The 26,511-nt window shown below is 42.1% G+C and overlaps 3 protein-coding genes and 1 long non-coding RNA gene across 5 annotated transcripts; 1 reads left to right on the forward strand and 3 right to left on the reverse strand.

Moving 5' to 3' along the window:
* Positions 1-3,391: 3,391 nt before the first annotated feature.
* LOC147799278 (uncharacterized) lies at positions 3,392-4,853 on the reverse strand. 2 transcript variants are annotated; one of them, XM_087135221.1, is made up of 2 exons: positions 4,736-4,853; positions 3,392-4,390 (listed from the first exon to the last, which is right to left on the reverse strand). In XM_087135221.1, the coding sequence occupies exons 1-2, from the start codon at positions 4,809-4,811 to the stop codon at positions 4,278-4,280; spliced, it is 189 nt and encodes a 62-aa protein (XP_086991347.1). In that variant the 5' UTR covers positions 4,812-4,853; the 3' UTR covers positions 3,392-4,277. The 2 variants fall into 2 exon arrangements, with proteins under 2 accessions (XP_086991347.1, XP_086991346.1); XM_087135220.1 differs by having other exon boundaries at positions 4,554-4,819.
* A 2,883-nt stretch (positions 4,854-7,736) lies between these two features.
* On the reverse strand, positions 7,737-9,196 carry LOC110982075 (hepatic lectin-like). The gene is made up of 3 exons (XM_022240222.2): positions 9,043-9,196; positions 8,765-8,901; positions 7,737-7,811 (listed from the first exon to the last, which is right to left on the reverse strand). The coding sequence occupies exons 1-3, from the start codon at positions 9,194-9,196 to the stop codon at positions 7,737-7,739; spliced, it is 366 nt and encodes a 121-aa protein (XP_022095914.2).
* Positions 9,197-11,422: 2,226 nt separating this feature from the next.
* LOC110982153 (monocarboxylate transporter 13-like) lies at positions 11,423-19,482 on the reverse strand. The gene is made up of 5 exons (XM_022240387.2): positions 19,248-19,482; positions 18,582-18,777; positions 15,794-15,937; positions 14,430-15,368; positions 11,423-13,945 (listed from the first exon to the last, which is right to left on the reverse strand). Exons 1-5 carry the CDS (start codon positions 19,320-19,322, stop codon positions 13,791-13,793), a joined length of 1,509 nt encoding a protein of 502 aa, XP_022096079.2. The 5' UTR covers positions 19,323-19,482; the 3' UTR covers positions 11,423-13,790.
* A 73-nt stretch (positions 19,483-19,555) lies between these two features.
* LOC147799279 (uncharacterized) lies at positions 19,556-22,238 on the forward strand. Its single transcript, XR_015425085.1, has 2 exons — positions 19,556-19,705; positions 21,306-22,238. It is a non-coding gene; the product is annotated as an uncharacterized LOC147799279 (long non-coding RNA).
* The last annotated feature ends 4,273 nt before the right edge of the window (positions 22,239-26,511 follow it).

The following is a 26,511-nucleotide window of genomic DNA, read 5'->3' on the forward strand; positions in this document are numbered from 1 at the left end:
GTTACTTCCATCCCAACGCCACCGAGGTCGGAGACTCCCCATCGGACACGGACGTCGAGTGTCCGAAGCACTGGGCTAGGAAATCCGGAGAATCATCGTTTTAAGAGAATCCGACCTCGGAATTTTTCGCTGTCCACGTCTTCGACGGAGGAGAGACGGGTAGTTGCTCCGCCTTCAGCGACCGCAGAATCAATGACCGAGAGCAACATGGCTCCCCCCAGGACGATCTCTGTGATAAGCCGTTGTGCCGACGGTGGGACCGACACTAACTCGTTGCCTTCGCTTGCTACCAGTCCTAAGATTGCCCGCAATAAAACGTTCGTCTTCATGTACGACGAGACGGAAAAGCAAAGCAAGGCGGTCAAACCTTCGGATGAGCTTAACATCAGCTTGCCTGTACTGGTGCAATACGAACTAACATCAGACGAGACAAACACTGACAAACTTAATCACGAAGATCTTTCTGCTAAAGATGTGGGTAAAACTAGCGAAGATACAACAGACACCTTGTATGTGTCCCCTACCATCGAGCTACTACAGAAATGGGACAAAAATGAAAAAAGGAACAAAGGACTACATGTCATGAACTGGCTAGTTCAAGTACAAAACTAAATCTGCTTGAATAGTGGATGGTGTGCAGTGAATTTATTCTTCAAAGACTAAACAATTGCCAATTACTTTTATCCCGAAGACCGACCCTTAAAAGTTCGGCCGCTGGTATACTCTTAAAGATTTCACGATGCCCAAATTCAGCATTTACAATACAATCCATATATGCATGGATAAAAGAAAACAGAAAAGTTAAACATATTGAGTAAATAAAACTTATCTCGGTGTAAAGATTTTGATATATATTTTTTTTAAATTCTGCGATGAGGCATCTGTTCTCAGCCTATAAAACGACCAGCCAAACATACTGAAGTTTTTGCTGGGCCTGATATTGAATTTTTTATAATTTCACTTTCATTGGAAACGACGATTTACCGTAAGTACTGGAAACGTATGAGTTGCCTTCGGTTTACCACTGAGGGTCGTGGTCTTTCTGGAGTTGTGCTGGACTGTTTTGTGTTGCGTAAACAGGAGCGTAGGCATATGGTCTTTCTTGTAATCAATCACGAATGCTTAATGGATTTTTCTCAAAGAAAGAAGATTAAGTAAAAGTTATATTAATTAATCTTAGGTATCTTACGATTACACGTAAGCCCGAAATGTCAGTTTTAAAATCAGCACATCGCCAGTGTGTTCATTGATTAATTTTAAATGATTTGTTCCAATCATTGGCCTTGCTTGGAGTGGTATTTGGAACCGAGAAGGTTGTCTAAGAACTGGCGAAATTCTACTAAGCTCTCTTATCGCAAGAATTCTTGTCCAAAAGGAAATAGTCTGTGATCGTTTGGAGCCTTGTTACCTTTTTAAAGACGTGGGAAAGATGAGATCAGAATGAAGGAGAGGTTTCTTTAAACCCGGATATCCAGGAGGCTAGGAATACATCAATATGACGTCATTCATTTGCTGTCTTTCTATCATTTGAGTCATGCAGTTGTGACCTCTGTTCAAATTTACATTTTGTAATGATACGCTTAATGGTGAACATTGAAATCAAGTTGTTTTTTCTTGCAAAACGATTCCCGAAGTTCGTGGGCATAGTAGGTGGTCCAGTAAACAAAAGAACCATCGATTTTTGCAAGTGACACGAAGTTTTTTTATCAACTGTGTCGCATCCATAGGCGTCGTTAGGATATTTTACAAGGAGTGGAGGGTCTTGCACTGACAAAGTGACAAATCGTCAAAAGTGATCAAAGGGGGTCTATTCTGAGACCTACTTTCAAGCATATTAGTGATTTTTGTTTATCCCCAATCCTCTTTGTTCCTTCCTGCAGCTTTTTCTTTGTTCCTCTTTTTGTCTTTCAAAGTTTTTTTTTGGGGGGGGGAGTGACGCCCGCCCCACAGCGAGGCCCATTCTCACGGTGCCACCCAGCGATCAATGCCAGCTGCTTGTGGGGAATGCTTTCCTTCTTTTTATATATCGGATTCAGCCAAACTTCCAAAATGTTTAATTCAATCCTCAATTAATGTCTTCCCTTGTTACGGTATTTTTACTAGTCAGTTGAAAAGCCTTGTGTGGGTTGTGTTCGTTACATAACGATCCATATGTTTGTATTCATATGTGATTTTACATGTGACAATCAATGTGAGGAGGGTAAATGATGGGAATATCACTGAAGTATTGATGACATTAATATTTAACTTAAAACAAACTGATAGTATTTTTTAAAGCTGGGGTGATCGTTGGCTATCTCGACCTCCACGGTAAGGTTATCTATTTGGGTCAACGGATTGATAGTTGGGGGATAAAACATTTATAAATAGACTCTGAAATCCGGCTCAAAGGTTGAAACATTTTCATATACGGTTGGAATCGCTCGTTTTTGTTTTTGTTTTTTTGTTGTTCTTTGAGGTTTTTTGCCCTATGATGTCAGAAAATTAGTCTCAGAATGCTTGAAAATACATGTAGTCCTGAACCGAGACCATGGCCTCAAAGAGTATTTTTTCCCCAAAACATGTTAAAAATAGAAAGTCCTCTGATTTAGCTCTCGTCCCTCAGAAGGTCAGTAAAAGATTTTACAAAGAAATTCTTAACCTTGCGTCCCCCAAAGGCCCCCCCCCCAATGATCTGAACCTGCCCTTAAGAGGGCCCATGGGGTTGGGATTTGCTGATACTGTACCTCTGCACAGTTGGTGGCAGGGATGGATATTTGTAGTCGACACCAATTAAGACCTTCACAAGATCACGCAAAACCAGCACAAGACCTCCAGTCTCAATTCAAGTCACAAGCTATATTTTACTTTATAGCAGCTATACATTATTTAAAGGACTAAAACAGAAATGCCGTTGCAGCACAGACTCGGATGATAAGCAGTCATTTACAAGTACGTCTATTTCTTGGGGGGTCTCATTTTGAGTGCACGCTTTTGGGTTGAAGAAAGGAGTAAGCTGAAATGTAGATGCGTAAAATATGAACAGGAAACCGCAACAGTCACATCTCATCACTATGCATCAGGTGTTAATGTCAGAAGATAGTTTCCTCTTGTTGATTAACTTAGACGTATAATTAACAAAAGGGGGAAATTAGCTTCTATCAAAAATACAACGAAAGGCTTACTAAAGCCTCATCCCTCCGAAAAACCATAAAAGTTTAGTTCCCCAATTTTTGTTTCCACGAAAATTTGGTTCCAGATCTGTCCTTTATGGAAAACTCTCAAAATACGAACGTTTTAACACTCTCAAAATGGGAGTCTTTCCCGTAATTATTTAGAAGAGATTTCGAACTTCAAGGGAAAACATGATAAATATTCTTGTTTTCGTTATTGATTAAGCCAAAATATCTAGATCAGAACAGTGAAGGTGCTGCGAGAGACTGGTCCATTAACCGTTTAAAGTGATATCTTCTGTAATGCAATAGGCCTACACGTCCATAATTTTGCTTTTATTAAAAAAACTCATCGGTTGCACCATTGGGATTGGTCACGGTGATACTGCACTGCATACATGTATATAACATTAAGTTATCAACACGATAAATTTGCTTAATCTGTCGTAAATACTGTTTCTTAGAATGTACACTTAAGTGTACATCACAAGTTAAAGAATCGCGTGATAAGTATATTTTCAGAGCTGTTGTGAATACGTTTAAATAAAATATTAACTTTTATTTACACCTTAAAGCATTATTGTTGCTTTAATTAATGAAAACATCCTGATTTTCTGCATATTGTGTCCTTTTAAATTAGCAGAGACAGGCGCTGTCATACTAGGTCATGGTTAGGGTCTGTCTCTGCATCTTGTCGGTTTGATTCCAATTTTCATTGGGTTACAAGGTGTTTTATCATTTCCATTGGGGCACGTCTTGACCACTGAAAAATTCAGTTCTCCAAAGCCTCCGGGTTTGAGTTCATATAACAAGCAATCGCCGCAAGGTGAAATCACAGATCCGGGGGCCAACAGGAGCATGCCCAGCTCCATCCATTTTTAAAAACTATTTCATTTCCTTCCTTTCAAAAGCGTTTAAAAGACCCCTAAAACAGCCCCCAAGGACAATACTAACCAAAAATCCCTAAATTTTTGGCACCCCCGACCAGATCCGACCTTCCCCCATACAATAGTGTTTTGGATCAGTCAAATTTCACTCACTGAGGGTTGACTGCAACCGTTTCGCAGGATGGTTCCACCTTGGCATATTGCAACCTTTTCCCAAATGACGTGCTACATCGTTCCATTATCCGGTTGAGACTACCACAGCACAGTCCTCAATTCCTAAGTTGTTTGGTTCTCCTTGCTTCCAATTGCTGGAGGCCAAAGCACCGCTGCTAGAACGACAGTCCCAGTTACCTGTTAAGACAAATAATGATATTAATGCAGAGCTAGACATTAAAATAATCAACAATAATTTATGAAAAGAAAAGGTAGTTTCGCACTTATTGAACTCCTCGCATGTCATTATCCTAGATATAAATTTCAAACATTCAGCATCAACCAATAACTCCCCACGCACAATCTGTAAGAGGAAATCAGTTTCCTCGTCAGACTGGGGCACGACGAAGACACCTCCCATCTTGATGCACTCGTCTTTGGCTTCTGGCCATGTTAATCCCCCCGTGGTGGCTTTGTGGTATTTTCCGCCCCACTGAATCCATGTAGGAGGACTCGCTCCTCTATGAACAATGGCAGCCTTACACATCTCGTTACCACCAGTGCATCCCGCCATCAGGAGGAGACCCATCGAGGCAAAGATGACCCGTTTAGGCACCATCGTAAAAATTACAGTATATCACTCCTGACCCAACTGGTGTCTGGTGCTAAAATGTTGCAAGTAACGCTTTCCAGTGTTTCTAAAAGGTCGGTGACAATGAGACAGTACATTGTTTATGGGTGTGTCTGGATGGGTTTGGTGGCGTCCATCTCGGCCTTGGCACCCCTCATGATGACGATGATGATGATTTTATCGCAACACCAGCCATTAAAGATTTAAAAATAATAATAAAAACGGATGCTGGCATAATTACTTATTAACTAGGTTCCTGGAAACCTTAATTGTCTAATAATTCACGCAGTAAAAGTCTCCCGACTTAGACAGATAGTTGATGACAGTTTAACAAACCTGTCTTGATCGGGGCAATATTTCTCTATGAATGCATCACAGTCATTGTCCCAGGATAAACAAAATTAAAATTGCGTTAATGATGTCGTAATGTGTCTACCGGCGGTGCATAATTAAGTCGTCAATCCAAAGCTGGCCTATAGACCTTCTCACTTCTCACCCGCACGGTGGAAGCAAAATTTCCACTGCTATACATTTTTTTTAAATTAAAAGAGTAAAAGCGGACACGCTGAAGCTCCTCTTGTGTCTTCGACAGTGTAAAAAAGTGCAATATCGATCAAAAGGAACGAAAATACTGATTATTTCCGGACTAGGAATTCCTCATAATCGACTTGTTAGAGAGAATGGTGTTGTTGATGGAAAATTCTGGTTGTTTGTCATTTTGATGATGAAGTGCATCCAACCTTGAGTGACTCTCTGCAAGCCTCACAAAATGCCGGGGCTATTCTTGGTGACATAATGAGAACATAATTTGGTGAACACGTGGTGTATTTTACTTGTCTCCAAATAAGCGTATTGCGTACAAGTAGCTAGACTGCGTGAGAACGAGGCTGCGTCAGAGGCTGACGGTATTTTTGCTTGGGGCTAATGGCCTTGCGCAGATTTTAGTGAAGGAAATACGTAACACTGGGTCACAGCTAACGACGCGCAGAGCATTGTGGGTACATTTCTGCCAGGCGCGCGAGCTCGCTCAATGCGTTACACAAGCGGCGGTTATTAATTTGATAATTTTTCTTTTTCTTCCTCATTGCCGAAAATATTCCCACTACACTTTATTCGCTCATCCACAATTGATCAAGATAACCAATGATTTGAAATATATCGCCCAAAGAAACAAGATCAGTGCTACTTAGGAGATAAATTACCGCACTGTGACTATACCTAGGCCATGTTTTTATGGCTGCCCGTGCTAAAGCATTGCCATTGGCAGGCCAAAAAATTTAAAATAACACTTGGCTATACAGCAAATGGTAATCTCGCGATCACAGGTCACAATGTAGTCAGTCACAGAGCAAAGCCATCAGCCCCGAGCGAAACCGTATTTCACGAACCTTCGGGGAATGGGTGCAACCACTAGGGCTTTATAGCGGCTTCCGTAGGTACATGTGTGATTTTGAGGCATTTCTAATTCTCAGAGTTGGGATTCAGAAGCGCATTGCTTCCGTCGCGTCGTTTGGACGACTTGAAAGTATTTCTGTTTTACGTTGGCAGCAATACGTGTCCGCACAGAGCTTCGTAGACGCAACACCGTATAAAAGTTCTTCACTCGGCTTTAAAAAGGCGCAATTTGTTAGGTTTTGTGTAAAGTTTGTATTATCAACCTGCTCTTACTATCTGCTATCACAAGATAATCATTTGGATTCTGAGCCCTAACAGTCCCGATTCTCCAAATTTAATTTGATCACTGTCCCTACGAGGATTAGGTCCAAAGTGATAGTGACTTCTCTGTTCCGCAGGTGTATAATTCAACCAAAGTTCTGGCTAACAATTAATTCAGTAGTTTTTTTTAAATCAGTTTTTAACGTTTTTACACGGTGGACACTGAAACGGTTAATTCATAATACACCATAGATACACTGAATAAGCGTGTGGGTTGTTTTCAAACGATGACAGGTCCTTCATAATATTTTGTAGAATATGCATCTCCACTGGATCCAAGGAGGAGGACACGCCCCTTTACAACCAATGGCATCTCACGCGTCTCCTTACCACTGGTGCAACCAGTCATCAGATCGACGCTTGTCAAGTCAATGATGACCCATTTTGGTCTCATCAAGTTTTCGCTTTTGCGACTGATGTTTTGCTAGCAGAGCTCTGACTTCCGTATTGTCAAGACTTCTGTGAGTCATTAAACACCATTGTCTGTCTTCAGAAGTATATCGACTAGGAATAATTAAAAAGCTGAGGGGACGGTATTCTCTTTACATACTATAATCTTGAGAAATGGCGCGAGATGGTTGCCTAGGAAACCGAACACTTCAGCTACGCAGTTAAGGACCCCCTTGTTCGAGTCGAATTTCGCGCGGGCGCTTCAGGAACAATTAATCAAAATTACCCACCAAAACCTCCTTCTCTAAAAGTGAAGGTGAGTTGCGTGGGTTGCATGAGAAAAATCAATGACATTCCGACCGAAAGGCCTTGTTGTAACAAATTGGTTGTTATGTTATCAAGTCACCAGTCTGTAGTGTTACTTGGAAGTTTCAGGCGCTTCCTACCTCCCTAACTTCTTATAAATTTGCTTCGGAGAGTAGGTCAAAGCATTTATCTTCGTTTCCCATTCTCTTTACAGCTTTCATTTCTCGGACGCCTCTTAGCCATAAACTCTTCTGTACCCTCATTATTAACGATAGAAAAATATTCTAAGGATAGTTTGCAGTTTGAGGGAAGGGGTAAGAGAAACCCGCCAAACTATTGCAATGACTTTGAATTCCTCTACAATTACATCGACTTGAGGTCTTGGAAAAATAGAGGTCTGAAAACATAAACACATTCGTCACATTCCTTTGTTTAATATGTATCTAATAACACCCATCATAGACGCTGAAGTTCTTAAAATATGAACCAATCAAATACATTTCATGATCTGAGAGTATGGCAGGCGCGGATCCAGGGGGTGGGGTGGGGTCGGTCGGGGGGTCGAACTCCCCTGCTCTGAGACAAAAAAGGTAAATAGTGAGAAAATTATCTATCAGAAAAAAAATAAGTAAAGAAAGTGCACCAATACCATTGTAAACAATGTATAATGTATATTGCACATTTCCGCTCGTCCGCAAAAAAAAGAGACAAAACAGAGAGAAAAGATCTCCAGCCTGACGTCATTTAGAAAAATTTCCTGCATCCGCCCCTGTGTGGTTAATGTGCAGTTCAGTTAACAACAGAAGATTGTGACGTTAAAGCAAGATGACCACTTCCATGGTTTAAATACATTTCGTACATTATAGGTAAAAGGTCTCTATACGTCCTTCTCGGGTTGCACGAGAATGATGCTGCGTCACAAAGGCTTGGCTACAACTAACAGTAAGTTTTTTTTTACGTTGGCAGTAATACGCTTCCGTATAGACTTATAAAGACGTAACATGATAAACTTTTTAACCTGGTTACAAAAAAGAGCTTTGTAAAGTCGTCGAACTGATTCAAATTGTCAGCTCAAAAGCAGTGTCTAGACAGAGTTTGCAAATGTTAAGTGCTCTCCCTTCCTTAAAAGTGGTGTTGACAATTGACATTGCGCTTATTATACCTAGGCCCCCTACATTGAATTCTTAAACTTATTTTTGAAACAAGCAAGACAATTCTGTTGAAACATTCTTATACAAACTAACAGACAAAATGAACATAATTGAAATCATTTCGAGATTCGGTCAATCAACACTTTACTTGAACATTTGCAAAGAATATCCAGGGGCGGATCTAGCTTTCAGGAAACGGGGGGGGGGGGTGATGTGATGTAGATCTTGTTAATATTGATCGTTCGATTCCTGTGACAAGGGCTCGGGTCGTAAGGTATGCACACGTTAATTCTCACCAGTTTGTGTTCATTCACTGGGGTTCGAAGTGCAGCTGTGGTATAGGCTGGTTGTAGTTATGCATATTGCCCGATGTTTTACATCACATCGATCATCGTTCCATTCTCCGGTGGAGCAAATCTCAGCACAGTGCTCGTTTCCTCCGTTGTTGCTAGGTTGGTCCTCTCTCCAATTCCTGTACTTTACCTCGTCATTACCAACACGACACTTCCAGGCACCTGTTGAAAACGCAGAAATTATAGAAACAAACGTTGAGGGAGACGACAAATAAATATAAGTTATAAAAAGGCTGCCTTATTGAATCTTTCTATTTTGAATTTCAAAACGACAAGTAAGTCCAAGCTTTTAATCTAACAAACCTTCTTGTAGAAGATCATCGCAATTGATCCAAAAGTCGTGTGACGTTAAGCCCAAGATGAAATCGGTTTCCTCGTCAGACTGTGGCACAACCAAGGCACTTTCCATCTTGACGCACTCATCTTTGGCTTCAAACCATGTCAGGTCCTTTGTCATGGCCTTGTAACATTTGCCACCCCACTTGGACCAAGTACGAGGACACGCCCCTCTTTGACTGATGGCAGCCTTACATATGTCCTTACCACCAGTGCATCTCGACAGCAGATGGAGGCTTATTAAACCAAAGATAACCTGTTTTGACAACATCGTGTTTTTCTTCCAACTCAACTCAGTGATGTCTAGTAATGAAGTGTTGGGAGCAGACCTCAGACTACAATGTTGGCATAACTCATATCGTGGGATGACCCTGCCCCCTTCTGCATCATCGACGAGGTTAGGAATAGTATCGACCACTTATAACTGAACAGGTGGAGAACAATGGGCTTCATGAAGCAGGAATATCAGACTTTGAAAGAGTTGGTAATAATCAAGTTACTAGCAACCAGCGCTGTCTCAATTTCGCTTAATACAAAAGTTCAAAAAGCACGATTATTTCTTAGTTTTTTACTTTTGTTTCACTATTTTAAAAGCTATTTTTACCACTTTTTTGTTTTTATGCTAATGAGTATTGTGATTTATTGTGTAGGCCTATTGTGATGTCATTCCAGGGACAAAGTACGGTATCAGTGTTACATTGGTTTGTACACAAAAAAGTCTTCCATTTTTTTGAATTTTGCTAGACTGTTTCTAAGAAATATTCATTGCAGCTACACGTTTAAAACCAATCATTTGACAAGGTCTGGCTATGAGTAGGAAGTTGAATGGATAAGTTCTATAAAACTGCACAATTTGTGTAATATTATCCTTGTCTGATTCAAGTTGGTTAGAGATAATCAGAATGGAACACCTTCTTTGCGGTGTTTACTAGAACATACTGGCGTCCTCGGTGACCAATAGTTAATTGATCTTCTATTCACTCAATCCCTAATCCCCAAATGCACAACATATGCATTTACAAAGAGAAGCGACCTTTGACTCAAACCGTTAGTGTACGTCTTATTAAACCGGCATTCTACACAGTTTATATTTCAAAATATTGATTGTTTGTATTTTCATTTCTGTTTAATGACATTTGTTGTTTTAACTTATACCAGCACCGATATAGATATGCGACATAGATATTTTCGAAACAGGTCATCTTTGCCTTGGTAGGCCTCCATCTGTTGGCTTGATGCACTAGTGTAAGGCTGTCATCGGTCGGAGAGGGGCGTGTCCTCCTCCTGGGATGCGGTGGCAAATGCTACAAAGACGTCATGGAGGAACTGACATTGTTCAAAGCTAAAGATGAATGTGTTCAGATGGAAGGTGTCTTGGTCGTGCCACAGTCTGAAGAGGAACTGATATCCTACTACGTTTTATGCCGCACAGATTTTGCCGGCACTTTTTTTTAGACTTAGGTTGGATGTAAACTTTATAACCCTGGTTAGCGTAGCCTCAGTCATCCTCAGGCATATTCTACTGATAAGATTCAAACTCTAAGCTTCTGGTCGCCGATTGTTCCACCAGCCAAAATCGGACTGGTGGCAAGGAAATTTTGTTTCTCCTAATTTTTTAATGATGGGCCAGATGTCGTCCAAACCGGTCAAACTTAAGGTCAGACGGAGGAAGAAGTTCTCGCTGGTCAAGGACTCCGTCTCCCCGGGCCAATTAGAGAAGTACAAGAAATGCAGAGCCAGTCTGGTACCGGTATGTTTTTGATCACACTGTCCAATCAAACAGTTCTACCGTATTTTTATGTTTATTTTTGTTTCTTTACGTCATCTTTAACCCTAACCCCCTAGGCTCTTGCACTAGAAAGCATACTGAGCCTCACAAAATCCAAGAGGTACATGTACTTGTCTACGTACTTGTACCGTCCATGCGGGTCACTGTACCAAACCTGATAAACTCCAACAGAATGAGCCCGTTGCAGTTTGAGTGATATGGTATGGATGGGTCTATGCAGTATGGGATGGCTTGCACTGAACGGTACCAAACCTGACAAAATCAAGCATAGTCCAACAATTGGTGAAGCAAGTCAGACACTGCACACAATGAACCCTGTGTGTCCCAACTCACACAGAATCCAACACCATCTCCCTGGGCCTTTCGTCCCCAGTCTCACAAAATTCAACAAGTTCACAGGTACGGTACCAAACCTGCCAACACCTCCCAAAACATGCTGTTGAAGTATGGCAGGTTTTGGGTACCGGTGGTTAGGGTTAATGAGGATAAACTCTGATCAGCGCACATCACAGCTTGGAGTGACAGTACAAATTTACAATGATTAACAAGACATACGTGTACATCATAAATAGCTGCATTTAATTAGGGAGATATCATAACACCAGATATATGGGCATATAAACAATGAATATGACTTTAAATCAAGTTAAAAAAAATTAAATTGAAATCAAAAAAATTAAACAAAAATGCTACATTAGAGGTTCAGAGGTGTGAGAATTCAGCTTTTTAGCCAATTCCAGTTTTCAAGTTTTTTGTTTAGAAGATGTTGACCCTGAAATTCAGCTTTTTGTACACCTGGTCTGCACAAAATTATGGGAACTTTTTATATTTCAGCTTTTGGCTAGCAGTTTTCAGCTTTAATTTCAAGTGGCCACTCCCACCCTGCAGATTGTAATTAGCCTGTTGTTAAATTTACTGCTTGGTTTTGTAAAATCTGAAGTTTGTTAATAACGTATTTATAAGCAACCTAAGTCCAAAATGCAGCAGCAGCAGCCAATTAGAGGTTTAGGCTTATACAATTTATTACGTGTATACTGGTAATGGTTAACCTACCAACCCAAACATTTCAATACTCCAAGTTGTCGAGATTTTAGATACTGATTGGACCATACACCAAGATACCGGTAGTTTAACCGGGTCACATTCTCCAATTTATATCATCCTTAATTTCAACATTCAGATTATTATGTTTAGAATGTTTGTTTAATGTGCCAATGGTCAGTTCTGTGGTTTATAACCAATGAGTGTTTACTCGTTATCAGTATTTTTTTATTTATTTGACATGTCGTAAAAACAGACAACAAACCAGCAGCATAAATTAAAAAAAAAAACCAAAAAAACAAAAACAAACAAACAAACAAACAAAAACAAGTGGCACATACTAGGAGTTTTAAAAAGTTGAGTTAACATCTGTGACCTGAAGGCCTCTCACTCCAGTGCCTCTGGTATATAACAAAAATATAAAAAAAGGTTTCTAATTACATGTATAACCCCCCAAAAAATAAACATTGAAAATTCGTAATTTATTTTTTGAGACTGCTTTAGATCCAATCAGTTGTAGGAGAGTGACATGGAAAACTTTAAAGAACAGATCAGCGTCTTAAGTGTTATAGGACATGCTTTAACTGACCCAGGTGTTTGTTTCTGAGAACAGGTGAATGGCCCCCCCGATACCCTCAGACCAGATTTGGCATCTGGAGAGCGACAAGGCATGCCAGTGTGTATCAGCATATTCCGAGAACAGAGAAGGGTCTCTAATTGACCTGTGCGCTGTTGTTTGGTTGCAGGTGAACGGACTACCCTCGGTGTCCTCGGACCAGGTCCAGCGCCTGGAGGGCGACAAGGAGTCCCTCCTGCTGCAGATCAGTGTCCTCAATGACCAGGTGGAGGCCCAGTTGGAGGCCATTCAGGAGATGGAGAAAGGGCTGGCCCCATGATGCATGAGGGTAAGGACCTGGGCCCAATAGAGGGTGTCCACGGCAGCCATCTTTCAGGCCAAGGCCCATTTTCACGGCCATGCTAAGCATGCATTTTTACGCTAACAGAGGCTCTGCATATTTCATGGAGACTGTAAGCAGTAAGCATGGCACAAGGCACGCTTACCTTGGAGGCAATATTTGCCAGTGACAAAACACTGAACATCTCTGCGTTCTCAGAACTGTGAGCACAACCAGGTGAAGCACTGCCTTGAAATAGCGCTTAAGGTTTTCTGCTAAGCAAATTTTTCAGCAAATTTTTCTGCTATGGAAAGCATGACTTTTCTGTTAACTGCTAAGCGCACCATGACATTAGGCCCAGTACTTTTGTTATTCAGGCCATGCACAAAGGAGGTATTTCCGTGGAACAAAAGAACTGCCCTGCAAGATGGCAAAGCCTCTATTTCACGGCACTGCTAAGCACATTCTTTTTTGCCAAGAGAATCTTTGCATATTTCATGGAGACCGTAAGCAATAAGCACGGCAAAAGGTATGCTTACCTCGGAGGAAAAATTTGCTTAATGTTGTAACAAAACAGCGAAAATCTCTATGTGGGTGCAACCGTAGGTGCAGCCATGCAAAGCATCCCCATGAAATAGTGCTCATGGTAGGCTAAAGTTTCGGCTATAGTATTGTGCAATTATTGTTCTGCGTGAAATTGGGCCCTTGTCTTTGGCTGACTCTATGGTGTTAGGTTTAAGCTGTTTTGGAAGCTTAAAACCTAGCAGGTTATAGTGACATACATCTGTCCATTGAATTTGAGAGCCGGCTCAGAAATTTATTATGTCCAAACGTTAAGACCGACAACTCTATCATTGTTTGAATGCATTTTACTGAAAACCCACACATTCAAAGAAATACGGAGCCTCCAAAACAGTCACTGAGTTTATGCAAAGTCTTTTGAGGTAGTCAATCCAAGGATGACCGATCAATCAGCCGGCATTTCCTCGTTAGGCAGCGGGCGAAATTCTTGGCCAGCGGTCATCAGGGATAAGTCTGGTCCAAGTCAGATGCAGGAAGAAAGTCAGGGCTGTGCTCATTCCGGATACTATGCCCATCATGATGAAACCTCCGCTGTAGCTGTTGGTGACATCATGCAAGTGGCCTACATGGGGAGGGGGTCAGAAACCAGGCATGCATTACACAAGTCAGGGATGCCTGGCATATCAAGATAATGTGTGGCTCCACGACCCTCCCTTTTAAATCTAGAATATTGACAGGTAAGGAGAAAGTTGACATGCTGTATGTGCGACCTTGAACTTCTAATTACAACAAAACCATACGTGGAATTGAGATGAAATTTAAGAGTTGTACTGATAATGAGTGTCTGCACGTGCATGCCAAGTTTCAAAATAATCGGGCATAGGAATCTTCTGCTTAATACCACAGGATCCCACAGAATATACTGGTACAAAGAAGAGGGTGTTTCTGTGTGTGGAGAGATGAGTAAATCCAATAGAACTCGAAGGCATTATCACTGTTGCATATTTGTTAGAGTCATTAAACACATGTATGAAGTTATTGAGTGCTGGAAAATTGCATATTTATAAGAATGTTAATGAGAATTGGTGTAGTAGAGAGTTTCTTACCAGCCATAAGTGCCGACGAGAAGTCACCGATACCAGCAAAAACCAGGCTGACTCCCGATCCTCCAGGGAATCTCTCTTGCCCGACAATCTGCCGAGTTATTGTGATCTGCATGGGGATAAATGCTCCTGCTGACAGGCCGACCAGCACAGCACAGACCATGAACCACGGGTAGCTCTCAACCGAGGCAATGATGGGCCCAGCCACGGCGGACAGCGCGACGGCGGCGCCGTACACGTACGCGGGATGCACCTGGCCAGTGTCCACCAGCCAGCCGTGGGTCATCCGGCTGGCGATGTTGGCGATCCCGATGGCCGAGATCAGGGAGGTAGCCTGGAGGGTGGGCACACCTACCGACTCAGCCCGGGCGACGATGTACGCTAGGGTGACACCCATGATCGAAGTGTTGGTGACGGCGGCTAGCAGGAAGCTCACGTAGACCCGGTTGGTCCAGAGGAGGGATAGGCCTGAAAGGAACAAGAACCTTGTGACCATCGTAGTCGATCTCTCCTGTTTGCTGTGATCCTGTGAGGAGCTGACAGAGAATTTGTTGGTTTGACCAATGGCATCATCTTCAGACTCATCAGCGCTCTCTAAAAGCTGTTTATATCTAAATACCCCCTCCGTCTCCCGATGCGTCACACTTCCATTGTTTCCTCGGTCGCACTGTTCGCCGCTCTCCGATTTTGAATGGGCTCTTTCGCCTGCCGGAGCCCTCAGCAGTCCAGCGCACACCAACAGGTTGGCCTCCACGGCGCTCAGGACAACGAGGGCGCCGCGCCAGCCGTACTGCTCTATCAGGAAGCTATTCAGGATGGGCATGACTATGGTGCCCACGCTAGTGCCTGTCAAGGTGATGCCGTTGGCCGTGGCGTAGTGCTCGTGGAAGAGCTCACTGATGATGAAGAGGACCCCCATGTGAGACATCCCAAAGCCGATACCTGGAAAAGGGACAAATGGCAGACAGCTGAGAGCAACTGGATATACATGTCTGTTTGATGGAACCATGATTCAATGTCCAAGAGCCGCAAAGTAGGAATTATTGGCAGCCAGAATATTTGGTACAGAAAGTAATGTCTTCAGGGACAAGAGAAATTTTCTTGCCCCTTTGAGGATAAAGTTCCTGCACCTTGGTGTTAAAGTCAAGGAAGGTTCAGGAACTAGACAAGTTCAAGGGATAACACATATCAAGAAGCATGCTTTCAAAATTTGTATGTACTAGTTCGATAATCAATGAAAAGCAGCAGACATTCATTTGCAGAAGTTTATAAGACCACCCATACAAAATCCATTAACCTGTGGTGTTGAAGTGCGACCTCATCGTCGAGTGGGGCACTTTCTTGTGATTGGGTCTCGTCATACTCACCCGCCATGAAGGGAATGGTAGTAAACAAGACGGAGATATCGCGGGCGAACGACGCGAGGAGAAGTCCAGCAGACGACAGGCAGGCCCCAGCTGCCACCACTGGGCGCACGCCATAGCACTGGGCCAGGGCACCGGCCAAAGGCGCTGGAAGGCAGAAGATGAAAATTGGGCATGAACTGCCTGTCACATATAAGTCACCAGAAGGATTACGGCAAGCACTGGAAACAAGAGAACGAGGGCTTAACCCTAACCCCCTGTGCTTTTGTATCAGAAACAGGTCTGAACTTAGCAAAGGTCAACAGACAGAACTATCTAAAAGGAGATCACTGGACTTTAATACTGGCAGGGGACTGGGTGGAATCTGTTTACTCCAATTGGTCAACAGTGTTCAAATTTGAGTCATTTGGTACTGATAGGTCTCTACAGTAAACAGGTGACTTGCAATGTTATATGCAGTACCAAGCCTGACAAAATCAAGCACGACAAAATCATGCGCAGTCCAACACATGGTACAGCGAGCAAGTCACTCTACAGAGTGCAGTGATTTACGGTACATGTAGACTTATCGTACAAGAAAAGAGCCCCTTCAAAAAAAAAAAAAAAAAACCGAAACATTCTGAAAAGGAGGGAGCTACGGAGCTCTGGAAGTGTCATCCGACTTTTCCAGATACCGAGATAATTTTTCTTTTTAAGTCGACTTACAAAGTGTATTTAGTCGATTTAACGAGATAGATGATGTAGTCAAGTCGACTTCCAAATGATAGTAAGTCGACTTGGGAGATATTTCATGACATCAAGTCTACTTTCAGAATTCCCTATGTAGACTTGGCGAGATTATTTATGTGGTTAAGTCGACTCTCTTATTTAGTGAGATGACTTGGCGAGATAACTTATGTCATCAAGACTGCCTTTGGAATTCGCGATGTCAACTCGGCGAGATAATTTATGTTGTCAAGTCGACTTTACAATTGTGGGAAGACGACTTGGCAAGAAAATTTATGTAGTCAATCCAACTTCCTATTTCTGGTAGGTCGACTTGAAAAGAAAATCTATGTCAGTGAGTCGACTTCCCAATTCTATAATAATTTATGTCATCAAATCTGCTTCTAAAATTCACTGTGTGGACTTGGCGATATAAATTATGTTGCAAGGTGACTTCATAATTCTAGTAAGTCAACTTGGCGAGATAATCCATGTCATCAAGTGTACAACATGCAGGCATGAAATGACTACTTACAAGTGAACGTGACCTGCAGCGTATTTTCTCACCAAGTCGACTTGCTAGAATTTGGAAATCGACTTGACTGCAAAATTACTTTCGACGAGTCGACATAGTGAATTCTGAAAGCAGACTTGATGAAATGAATTGTATCGCCAAGTCGACTTACTAGAATTAGGAATTCGACTTGAGTAGTTAACTTATCTCGCCAACTTTACACAAGCAAAATCTGGAAGTAGACTTGACAACAAAATTATCTCTCCGAGACGACATACCGAGTTCTGGAAGTAGACTTGATGACATAAATTATCTCGCCAAGTCGACCTACTTGAATTAAGAAGTCGACTTAATAACATAAATTATCTCGCCAAGTCGATATAGGGAACTCTGGAGGTAGGCTTGATGTCATAAAATATCTCGCGATGTCAACTTACGATACCTAGGAAGTCAACTTAATTTATCTCGTTAAATCGACTAAAATTGATACGCTTTATAATTCGACTTACGAAGATAAATTATCTCAGTATCTGAACATGTCGGATGGCACTCACAGAGCGCCGTAAGTGAGCAGGCCACATGTCCCAGTGTCTTTAGTGAGTACTCTTTGTTGGAATTACCGGTACATACCGGTAATGTCCTACTGTATACACAAGTGGTTTCTCAATTCCACGGCGATCCTTCAACATTCTCTCTCTGCGGCTGTGTCTGAGTCACGTAGGCAACAGCTGGAAATAACGAAGATGCTCACGGAAGCAGCTAGCTGTGTACACTGAACCGGTAGCTACATGCTGCGTGCAGCAGCTTTCGCAGCGCTATATGATCTTTGGGTAAAAGGCCGATTTTCACCTCGGATAGATGCGAAAGCGAGTTGAATATGACGTCATGAAATGTTTGTAGCCAATTCCCCTTAAGTTCAACTTTATGGGTAAAGGCAGGTTTGCACTTTCGGTGGATGCGAGCGCAAATTGAATTCGATGTCATGAAATGTTTGTAGCGAATTTGGCTCGTGTTCACTTTTTGGCAATTTGCAGTGCAAATTTCTGGGTTTCCTCAGAGGTGGTGACTCGACATGTACCCGGTATGTAGGGGTGGTCAAACAAATTTGGCCAAAAAACTTGCCTAAAAAAACTTGAGTATTTTCAAAAGAGGCCTGTAATAAATCCAACTGTGTGTAGTCTGCCAGTACATTTACTCCAAATTTCCCCTAAAAAATAAATCCAACTTATATTTTGTGTCCCTTGCCTTCTTGATCATTCTGAACAATTTAAAACTGATCTATTTCAAAATATCTACAGGTAAGTTATTTTGCCGTTTCCTTCCATCTTTGTCTATCTTAAGAGTGAGGTGTGAAATTCAACAGACGAGCCTGAGGTGGTCACTCACATCAGTGAGCTGAGCCGCCTCACACTTGAATAGGCATCACAAAATCGTGTTTCATGTATGCTTTCTTGCGAAATGATGAATTGGCTTTTGCCCAACTTCACAAGTAACTGCGCTTTCCTCAGAGGAAGTATCTTTTTTCAACCCATTTAATCTACCTAAAATGCCAAAGAGTTTGGTGGAACTTACAAGTACACAGGAGCATGACCATCACCGAGATGGAGAGTCCGCCAACCTGCGCCGAGCTGTCCGGGAACTCCCTGAACCATTCGATGTAGAACACGCCAAGAGAGGTGGCCATGCCCTTGGTCAGACAGTTCACCGTGAAGCTGGCCAGTAATATCGGCCAGTTGTGAATCTCTGACGAAGACATCTTGCTACAGTCCTCCACAAGAAAGAAAAACGGTGACCAAACTGATTGAATGCTTTAAGAGCAGCACCTCAAAGGAAAACATGTTTTTTTTCTGATTGCATCAGTTCAAATAAATGTGGAAGCATCCAAATCGAACGCGGTGTCATTTGTCGTCAGAGCTCAACTATATAAAAAAAAGGCTTTTTTCTGTTAATGCCAAGGATGTAAGTGTCCATGAACACTTTCTTTTCATTGAAAGAGAGAGAAAAACGCACGCATAAGACTTAACTAGAATGACTTTACATAGCTTTGAGGACCGTCACAAACACGGAACATTCCACAGGTACCCAGCCAAAAGCTTTGTAGGCAAAATTCCACACGAACGAGCATGCCGGTAGATCCTCCAAGAACTTGAACAAGATTCAGCAGTAGCCGCGTGCCTTCGGAGACTTTCTACGTTTATACATGTACATTTACTACACAAAGAATACCTAAGAACAAACCTTGAAAGGAGCCAAAGCACACGCAGGCGTCACTAAAAGTAAAAATACACCGAGCACCTGAGTTGACATACCCATGCATACCAGTACATGCCCAGCACATAAAGGTAAGTAGCACAGTGTGTGTGTTATCCTATGTGTACCCAGTACTTGGCATTATCAATAACCTATGAAGTCTACGGCGCTCTACCCACCCAAACGGTCACTAAATATGCAAATTTCCCAAGCGCGTAGTATTCATTCTTTGAAAAGATTAGATCACACACGGTGCATCCTGACCTCCCACAATGGAGCGCTGCCTCATCGTCCTTCTTTTCTCAGCGCTGTAAAGGTAATGGACGTGTCCTTCGAGGCATCTTTGATTTATCCAGCTTCCGTTTTCGCTACACGGTTCTGCGTCGATTTGATCACCTTTCCTTCCTTTGTAAATAAAGCATAACCTGGATTTTATCCATTTATTGGTAAGAGTGTTCTTTTCGTGCATATTTTTGTGTTCTTTCTTCAGTTTTCTTGTATGTGCATCCTGCAGGTGTTTACCGTTGGTACTACCAGGCTAACTACGCTGTGTCTACCCTACGGATAAATTATAGGCTTTAGCCGACCCCTGGGTTGATTTCAGGTGGTTGCTGTCAGGATCTGTCATACTCCCCTGTCTTCTCTGGCTACCAGGCCGAGGAAAAAGCCTTGTCGTCGTCTAGGGGGTTCCAGCTAGGATCTGGCCCAGGCCCCTGGTTCGTTTGGCCCACGAAGCTGACAGGGAAGCTCCGTGGTCGACTGCGGAATACCCGAGCAGGGGCACTGCTAGGATCTGGCAAGGACCCTGTCTCCTTGGTCCATTGCTGGCCTGGCGAGCCAGCTGGGACTCCCAGAGAGTACCCCATTAGATGTCTCCGGGGCCCCCTCTTATATACTATCATCGTGAGGTACGGCACGCCTTTCGCCCGACATGGCCCAGAGGAATCCACGCAGCGTTCCCCGGCGACACCGCCGAGTACCACCCACCGTTCGATATCGGCCTAGAACACCACTTTTCCGGCGGCCCCCTCCCCCCGTGCGTACTCCTTCTCGCCCATATACCGAAGTCACCTGGCCGGGCTGGCCCCTCCTGGTACGCCCTCGAGCCATGACACCCCGACGCCCTCTAATCCCCTTTCGGGTCCCGCGGAGCTTAACGGGGTTTTTACGCCTCCAGGTCTTCAAGCCACCTAGCCCCTTAGCCTATCCGCGGCTCCGGCTTTCTGTCCGTAATTCTGTTGTTCCCGTTGACCTCAACCGGGAATGCATCCTAGGCTCTTGACCATAGCACGGCCTCACTTCATTCGAAGCAAAGTGGCCGTGTCTTTGATTGAAGATGACACCGACTTTATCGGCGTCCTCACCGCATATGACATATGCCAGATTCCGGATCCTTCGTCAGTCTCCCTTCCGGAGAAAGACACCAACTTAATGGATTGAGAACTTCACATCATGGATTGACAACACCACATAATAGTTTGACAACATCACATAATAGATTGAGGATACGATCAAACTCGGTTCACAGAGTAATATCATATTTTGGTACAGTTGGCGTTCCATATGTTCGGACCACTTCACCAGATGTCAATCGAGTTGGAAGTGAAACGTGATGTTGTCAAAACAGGTCCTCTTTGCCTTGGTAGGCCTCCATCTGTTGGCTTGATGCACTAGTGTAAGGCTGTCGTTGGTCGAAGAGGGGCGTGTCCTCCTCCTGGGATCCACTTGGGTGGCAAATGCTACAAAAGCCGTCATGGAGGAACTGACATGGTTCAAAGCTAAACTTAAGATGAATGTGTTGAGATGGAAGGTGTCTTAGTCGAGCCAAAGTCTGAAGAGGAAACTGATATCCTACTACGTCTCATGCCGCCCAGATTTTGGATTAATTGCAATGATCTTCAGGAAGAAAGTTTGTTTAAATTACAAATTCGGAATTTGTTAGTGGTATTCAAATTTACAATATAAGATAAAACAATGCACTTGTTTTTATATCATATCATTAATTGATATCTAGCCTCCATTGATTTATTCGTGTGTTCTATACAGGTCACTTGACGTGCCGTGCTGATAATGATGAGATGGAGTACAGGAATTGGGACAGTAATCAACCCAATAACAGTCGAGGAAAAGACGACTATGGTGAAGTACAGACTACTGGGAATGGAAAGATGAACCATGTAATGGAAACAACGAGCAGTATGCATAGGTGTAACCAGCTTGTATCTAAGAGTGAACACAAACTGGTTGGAATGCTTGTCACAGGACTCGAACCATCAGTAGCAAGACCAAAGTCGTTTCGGATTACGCCATCCTTGTCCTATACTTCCGGTTACAATGCTGGAAGTTTTTTATGAGCCCCGAGCTGGACCAAGAGATGGAGCAATTTTCCGAGCAACGCAGGCTCCTTTGGTAGGAACTGCACTTCGCTGGTTCAGAAACGACTATGAAGTGCACTCGTTACGTTCCCACGGTTTGTATTAAGCGAAATTGATTGCAGCTGCCCTTTAAAGTCGAAACATTTTCTTGAGTAATGAAGTAAGAGACAGCGGTGGTTGCTAGTAACTTAATTATTACCAACTCGTCCAAAGTCTGATATTCCTGCTCCATGAAGCCCATTGTTCCTCACCTGTTCAGTTATAAGTGGTCGATACTATTCCTAACCTCGTCGATGATGCAGAAGGGGGCAGGGTCATCCCACGATATGAGTTATGCCAACATTGTAGTCTGAGGTCTGCTCCCAACACTTCATTACTAGACATCACTGAGTTGAGTTGGAAGAAAAACACGATGTTGTCAAAACAGGTTATCTTTGGTTTAATAAGCCTCCATCTGCTGTCGAGATGCACTGGTGGTAAGGACATATGTAAGGCTGCCATCAATCAAAGAGGGGCGTGTCCTCGTACTTGGATCCAGTGGGGTGGCAAATGTTACAAAGATGATCTTTCAGGAAAAAGATTTTGTTGAATTTGTGGAAATTAACAGTTGTGGTGTTCATAAATCATTGTTTGATTGTTTCCAACTGGCATATCAATCCACCATTTTCTATAACGGGTAATTGTTCTAATAGGTACATCTAGTGGTTTTGTTTTGCCCTATGCGTGGATGAAATGTGGCGTGCTTCAGTTGACTTTACGAGACAAATTTATGTTGCACTCTGAGTTGTGATACTCGAGTCAAATGCTACTTTTCATTCATACGACACAAATGCTATGAAGTTCAAGCAAACAGCAAAAGCATTTACTGAGAAGTAAAAGCTATAAGAATAAGCAATTGCTTGAATTTGTAGGAATAAAACGTTTCTTCTACTATTCAGCATCTACTACACTGTAGTATAAAATTAGCAAATGCTTTATGCTTGTGGTTGACTGCACAGCTGAATGGTTTTGCATAATAAGGCTTCCGTTGTCTGCACGTACACACACACACACAGTGCGGCACGGTGCTGTATCTCGAGACCTCAGCATGGCAGATAAGCACGATGGCAGTAATTTTGATCGCAAAAACCTTGATGAAGAAAATTGCTCTGTAACCCTCAAATCGGTACAACTGCCTGCATCTGGTTTCTTGTGATTCCGTCCTAAAGGCATACAGCTTTTCCTTTCGAATGACATTCATGAACGCTGCCATTTTGAACATTAGTAAATGCTCCTCGTTTTCAAGCTTGTCCTGACCCAGTCTTGAAAAATGTCAAAAATTCTGTAAAACTTACTCATTTTTATTCATACAAAATGAAGCAACTGCTTTTTGTCAAGCACAAACTTGAAGAGTAAAAAGTAAATACTTTTACTTTTGGCAATTGCACTAAAGTAAAAGCGTTTGCTTCGTTATTATTCATACAAACACAAGTGCTTCAAAAACGGTAGTAAAAGCAAATGCTACTTTTTATTCATACGACCCAATGACTCGACCCGGGTCCCTTTCGAGTCAAACTGTTGGCGACTCGACTTGACTTGAGTCCCTACGGCAGTGACATAACTAGGCCTAAATTGCTGGGTGGTGGGGCACCCGGGGTGCACATTTTTTTCAAGGGGGCACCACAAGAAAATAAGCTACAACTACATTACAACGGACATTATTCAAAGATTTTAAGGGGGGGGCACGGGCATCTGCTCCCCGTGCCTCCCCCGTGCCTCCCCCGTGCCTTTCCCTCCCCACGGTTACACAACTGTACGACGGATAACGACTCGAGTCACAGCGAACACCATCACATTTTTAAGTCAAATAGTTTAAACCATATTTAAGAAATGAAAGTGAGATTTAAAAGTCTGGTACCATCCCATTTACCAGATTGCATTGAATATGACAGATTCAGGGAACATGATAAAAAATGGCCAGCTTTGGATTCACGACTTAATTATGCACCGCCAGTAGACACATTATGACGTCATTATTAATGCAATTTTAATACCTGTTTTATCTGCAGACAATGGCTGTGATGAGTTCATAGAGAAATATTGCCCCGATCAAGACAGGTTTGTTGAACTGTCATCAACTATCTATCTGACTAAGTTGGGAGACTGTTACCGCGTGAATTATCATAAAATTAAAGTTTCCAGGAACTTATTTAATAGGTAATTATGTCAGCAACCGTCTTAACTAACTCTGTTATACGTAGGCCCCCTACATTGAATTCTTAACCTGATTTTTTGAAACAAGCAAGACAATTCTGTTGGAATATTTTAATGTAAATAACTAACAGACAAAATGGGCATAATTGAAATCATTTCGAGATTCAGTCATTCAACATTTACTTGAACATTTGCAAAGAATATCCAGGGGCGGATCTAACTTATTGTTTTGTTTTTTAATCATCATTACGAACAATTTGCAAAAAAAATCTATTTTAAAGCTCCACTGTAAGAAAAATAAATAAGGCACAGATTTGTTCAAATCGTGTGACACGCGGAAAAACCAAAGAAAAGCAGTTTATACATTATGGATAATTCCAAATATTGAGGACAGTTTCCGAGAATCTACGAAAAATTGGATCGGACAAACATTTTGGGCCATTTCCGGAATTTTCAGAAGCAGAAGACTTTAACTCTCAGCAATTATGACTGAAAGGGAAATTCCTTCTCACTTTGTATTTTTAAAACTCATTTAAACCATACGACTACTTCAAACTCCTCTGTCCTCTAGACTCGACTCCGCCACTCCATTCTGTCCCGCATTGCGAGGTAAGCCGCTGAGGTCGCTAAACCCTTTGTTTAGCTCTCTCCACTGTCAAGAACGTGAGCAACACATGGCCAAAATTATTGTAATTCCAGATGCTTGGGCAGAAGCTTTCTGGATTTTAAGAATAAATAATAGGTGCATTTCCCACATTCGCAATGGATATTATCCAAGTCTAGATGTAGTGACGGACCAGATTCAGCATTTCTCATTATCGGCAGTGTAATAGATTAAGATTAACATGTCACATTACAAAACGTATTGATCACAAGTTCGTTTGTTCTCTGAGATTATGTAGTACTCATCAGCAGCCTCGATGCAGCATCAAAGTCTGCGTCCTAGTTTTTCACCTTATATTAATGTAAAAATTTACAACGAGATATTTTTTCCCTTCCCGCCATTTCTTTTGTTTTGAACTGGTTACAGTTTACATAATTTTACATTTACATAATTTCCAAACACTTCTTTCACATATGGGTATTCAAGAATTCTGCAGAAAATCCACACGCTCGTAAAAGAGATATTTACAGTACACACTAAACTATGAACACATTCTTTAATGAAACTATCATGAGAGACTTATTTAATTAATTGGTACGTCACATGCATCTGACTTTAAACAGTTTGACAGGCGATAATATCATTTCAAGCTGTTCATAATTTTAATAGAAGAATAAACATTACGCCAACTGTATTTGAATTTCCTTTTCCAACGACCAAACCAATTCTAGTCTATGTAGCGTCCGACTCAGGTCACCCCCATTTTTTCATGAACGTCATTTTCTAAAGGACGGTTTACGTTACAGCCGCGTGTCCCGTAGGTTACAGGCCAGTAAGGAGGTCCAGAATTGCCTGCGAAGACGGAATCATGATTTTCTGCTATTTGAGTATTTCGTGGCGCTTTGACAAGGCAGTTTATTTAGAAAGAGGATGGAATCCAGGGGCAGGACTGCCAGCTTGTATTTCTGAAAGTATTGGACCAAACCAGTCCCTCAAAATCGCTTTCATGATTTTGTAATGGAGTATAGGCATCAATTTTCAAAATGGCGATGGGCCTCATGACTGTTTTGTGAAGGGTAATTTTCTCTGGAGAGAAATATCTTCAAAACTCATCGTTTAAGGCACTGAAAATTGAAAGGAAAATGAAAGATGAGCCTGTGAGCTTTAATTTGATATGTGAAACTTGTGAGTAGTTTTCCTGATTTCCTGATCGTCATTGCTATTTATTTAAAACGCTCATGTCATTGTATCTTCTCGTCTGCTCTTCAATCTTGTCAATACTTTTCAACAGATATTGGTGCAAATAATGTCATGAAATTCAACCAGTCGACAAACCCCCCAATCCTTTACGGGTCAGAGGTTTCTCTGTTAAAGAAGTTTGTTATAAATTTCAGATTTCTAACCTCCCAAAAAAATGAAATAAGTCAACAAAAGACATTGCAATCAATAATTTTCCTTGAAATTTATAATTATCTGATTTAGTATTCACGTTTTAATTTGTCTGAGTGTTATAACTTATCTTGCAATAAAATATGCACATATTACAGATAAAAGAGCGTTCCAGTGAAATCTATGACCGTGGTATGACAAAACAATTGTTGCCTTGGGGCAAATGGCGCCCTCGGCTCCGCCTCGAGTTCCATTTCTCACTTCGGGTGTGCAAAACACCATGGACCCCTACGCAGCAGGCAACAATTGCTAACTGTCCTCTTTGAAGAGCGCCGCCATAGAAAAATGATTGTCTCCGTTTCAATTTTACTACACCTAGTCAAAAAGTGTGGGGGAAATAGGCTCCCTTATCCATCCCATGTGAACTTCACATATAATGCAAGATATGGGCCGAGAGAACCCCCCGCCTTTGTGTTGGTCATTGTTTGATCGGAATCTCAGGAATTCTTTACTGACTTTTAGAGGGGATGTGTTCGGTAACAATAGTCTAGAGTGTGTATAGGGATTGGTCATGAGTTTGTTTCTGCATTCAATTGGGGACCCTGAACAATAGAGGACCGTGAGGTCCCCGATTGACAGAGGGTCCCCGATTGACAACTGTGTACAAAACATATGGGTGGTCTTCTAAAAA

Source organism: Acanthaster planci, linkage group LG04 (genome assembly GCF_054643075.1).
Source record: "Acanthaster planci isolate LZ-2023a linkage group LG04, COTS_SCS, whole genome shotgun sequence".
Classification (NCBI taxonomy): Eukaryota; Metazoa; Echinodermata; class Asteroidea; order Valvatida; family Acanthasteridae; genus Acanthaster; species Acanthaster planci.

Excerpts from the sequence above, each read along its gene's own strand:
- LOC110982075 (XM_022240222.2), bottom strand. The coding sequence starts at position 9,196 with ATGACAAAGGACCTGACATGGTTTGAAGCCAAAGATGAGTGCGTCAAG. Across the intron at positions 8,902-9,042 it reads CGATGATCTTCTACAAGAAG|GTGCCTGGAAGTGTCGTGTT; the intron begins GTTTGTTAGATT and ends CGTTTTCAACAG. Across the intron at positions 7,812-8,764 it reads GGAACGATGATCGATGTGAT|AGCAGGGGAGTTCGACCCCC; the intron begins GTAAAACATCGG and ends TTTTTGTCTCAG.
- LOC110982153 (XM_022240387.2), bottom strand. The coding sequence starts at position 19,322 with ATGGGTATGTCAACTCAGGTGCTCGGTGTATTTTTACTTTTAGTGACG. Across the intron at positions 18,778-19,247 it reads GTGCTTTGGCTCCTTTCAAG|GACTGTAGCAAGATGTCTTC; the intron begins GTTTGTTCTTAG and ends TTTCTTGTGGAG. Across the intron at positions 15,938-18,581 it reads GGTCATGCTCCTGTGTACTT|CGCCTTTGGCCGGTGCCCTG; the intron begins GTAAGTTCCACC and ends TCTGCCTTCCAG.
- LOC147799278 (XM_087135220.1), bottom strand. The coding sequence starts at position 4,811 with ATGGTGCCTAAACGGGTCATCTTTGCCTCGATGGGTCTCCTCCTGATG. Across the intron at positions 4,391-4,553 it reads CTGATTTCCTCTTACAGATT|GTAACTGGGACTGTCGTTCT; the intron begins GTGCGTGGGGAG and ends TTGTCTTAACAG.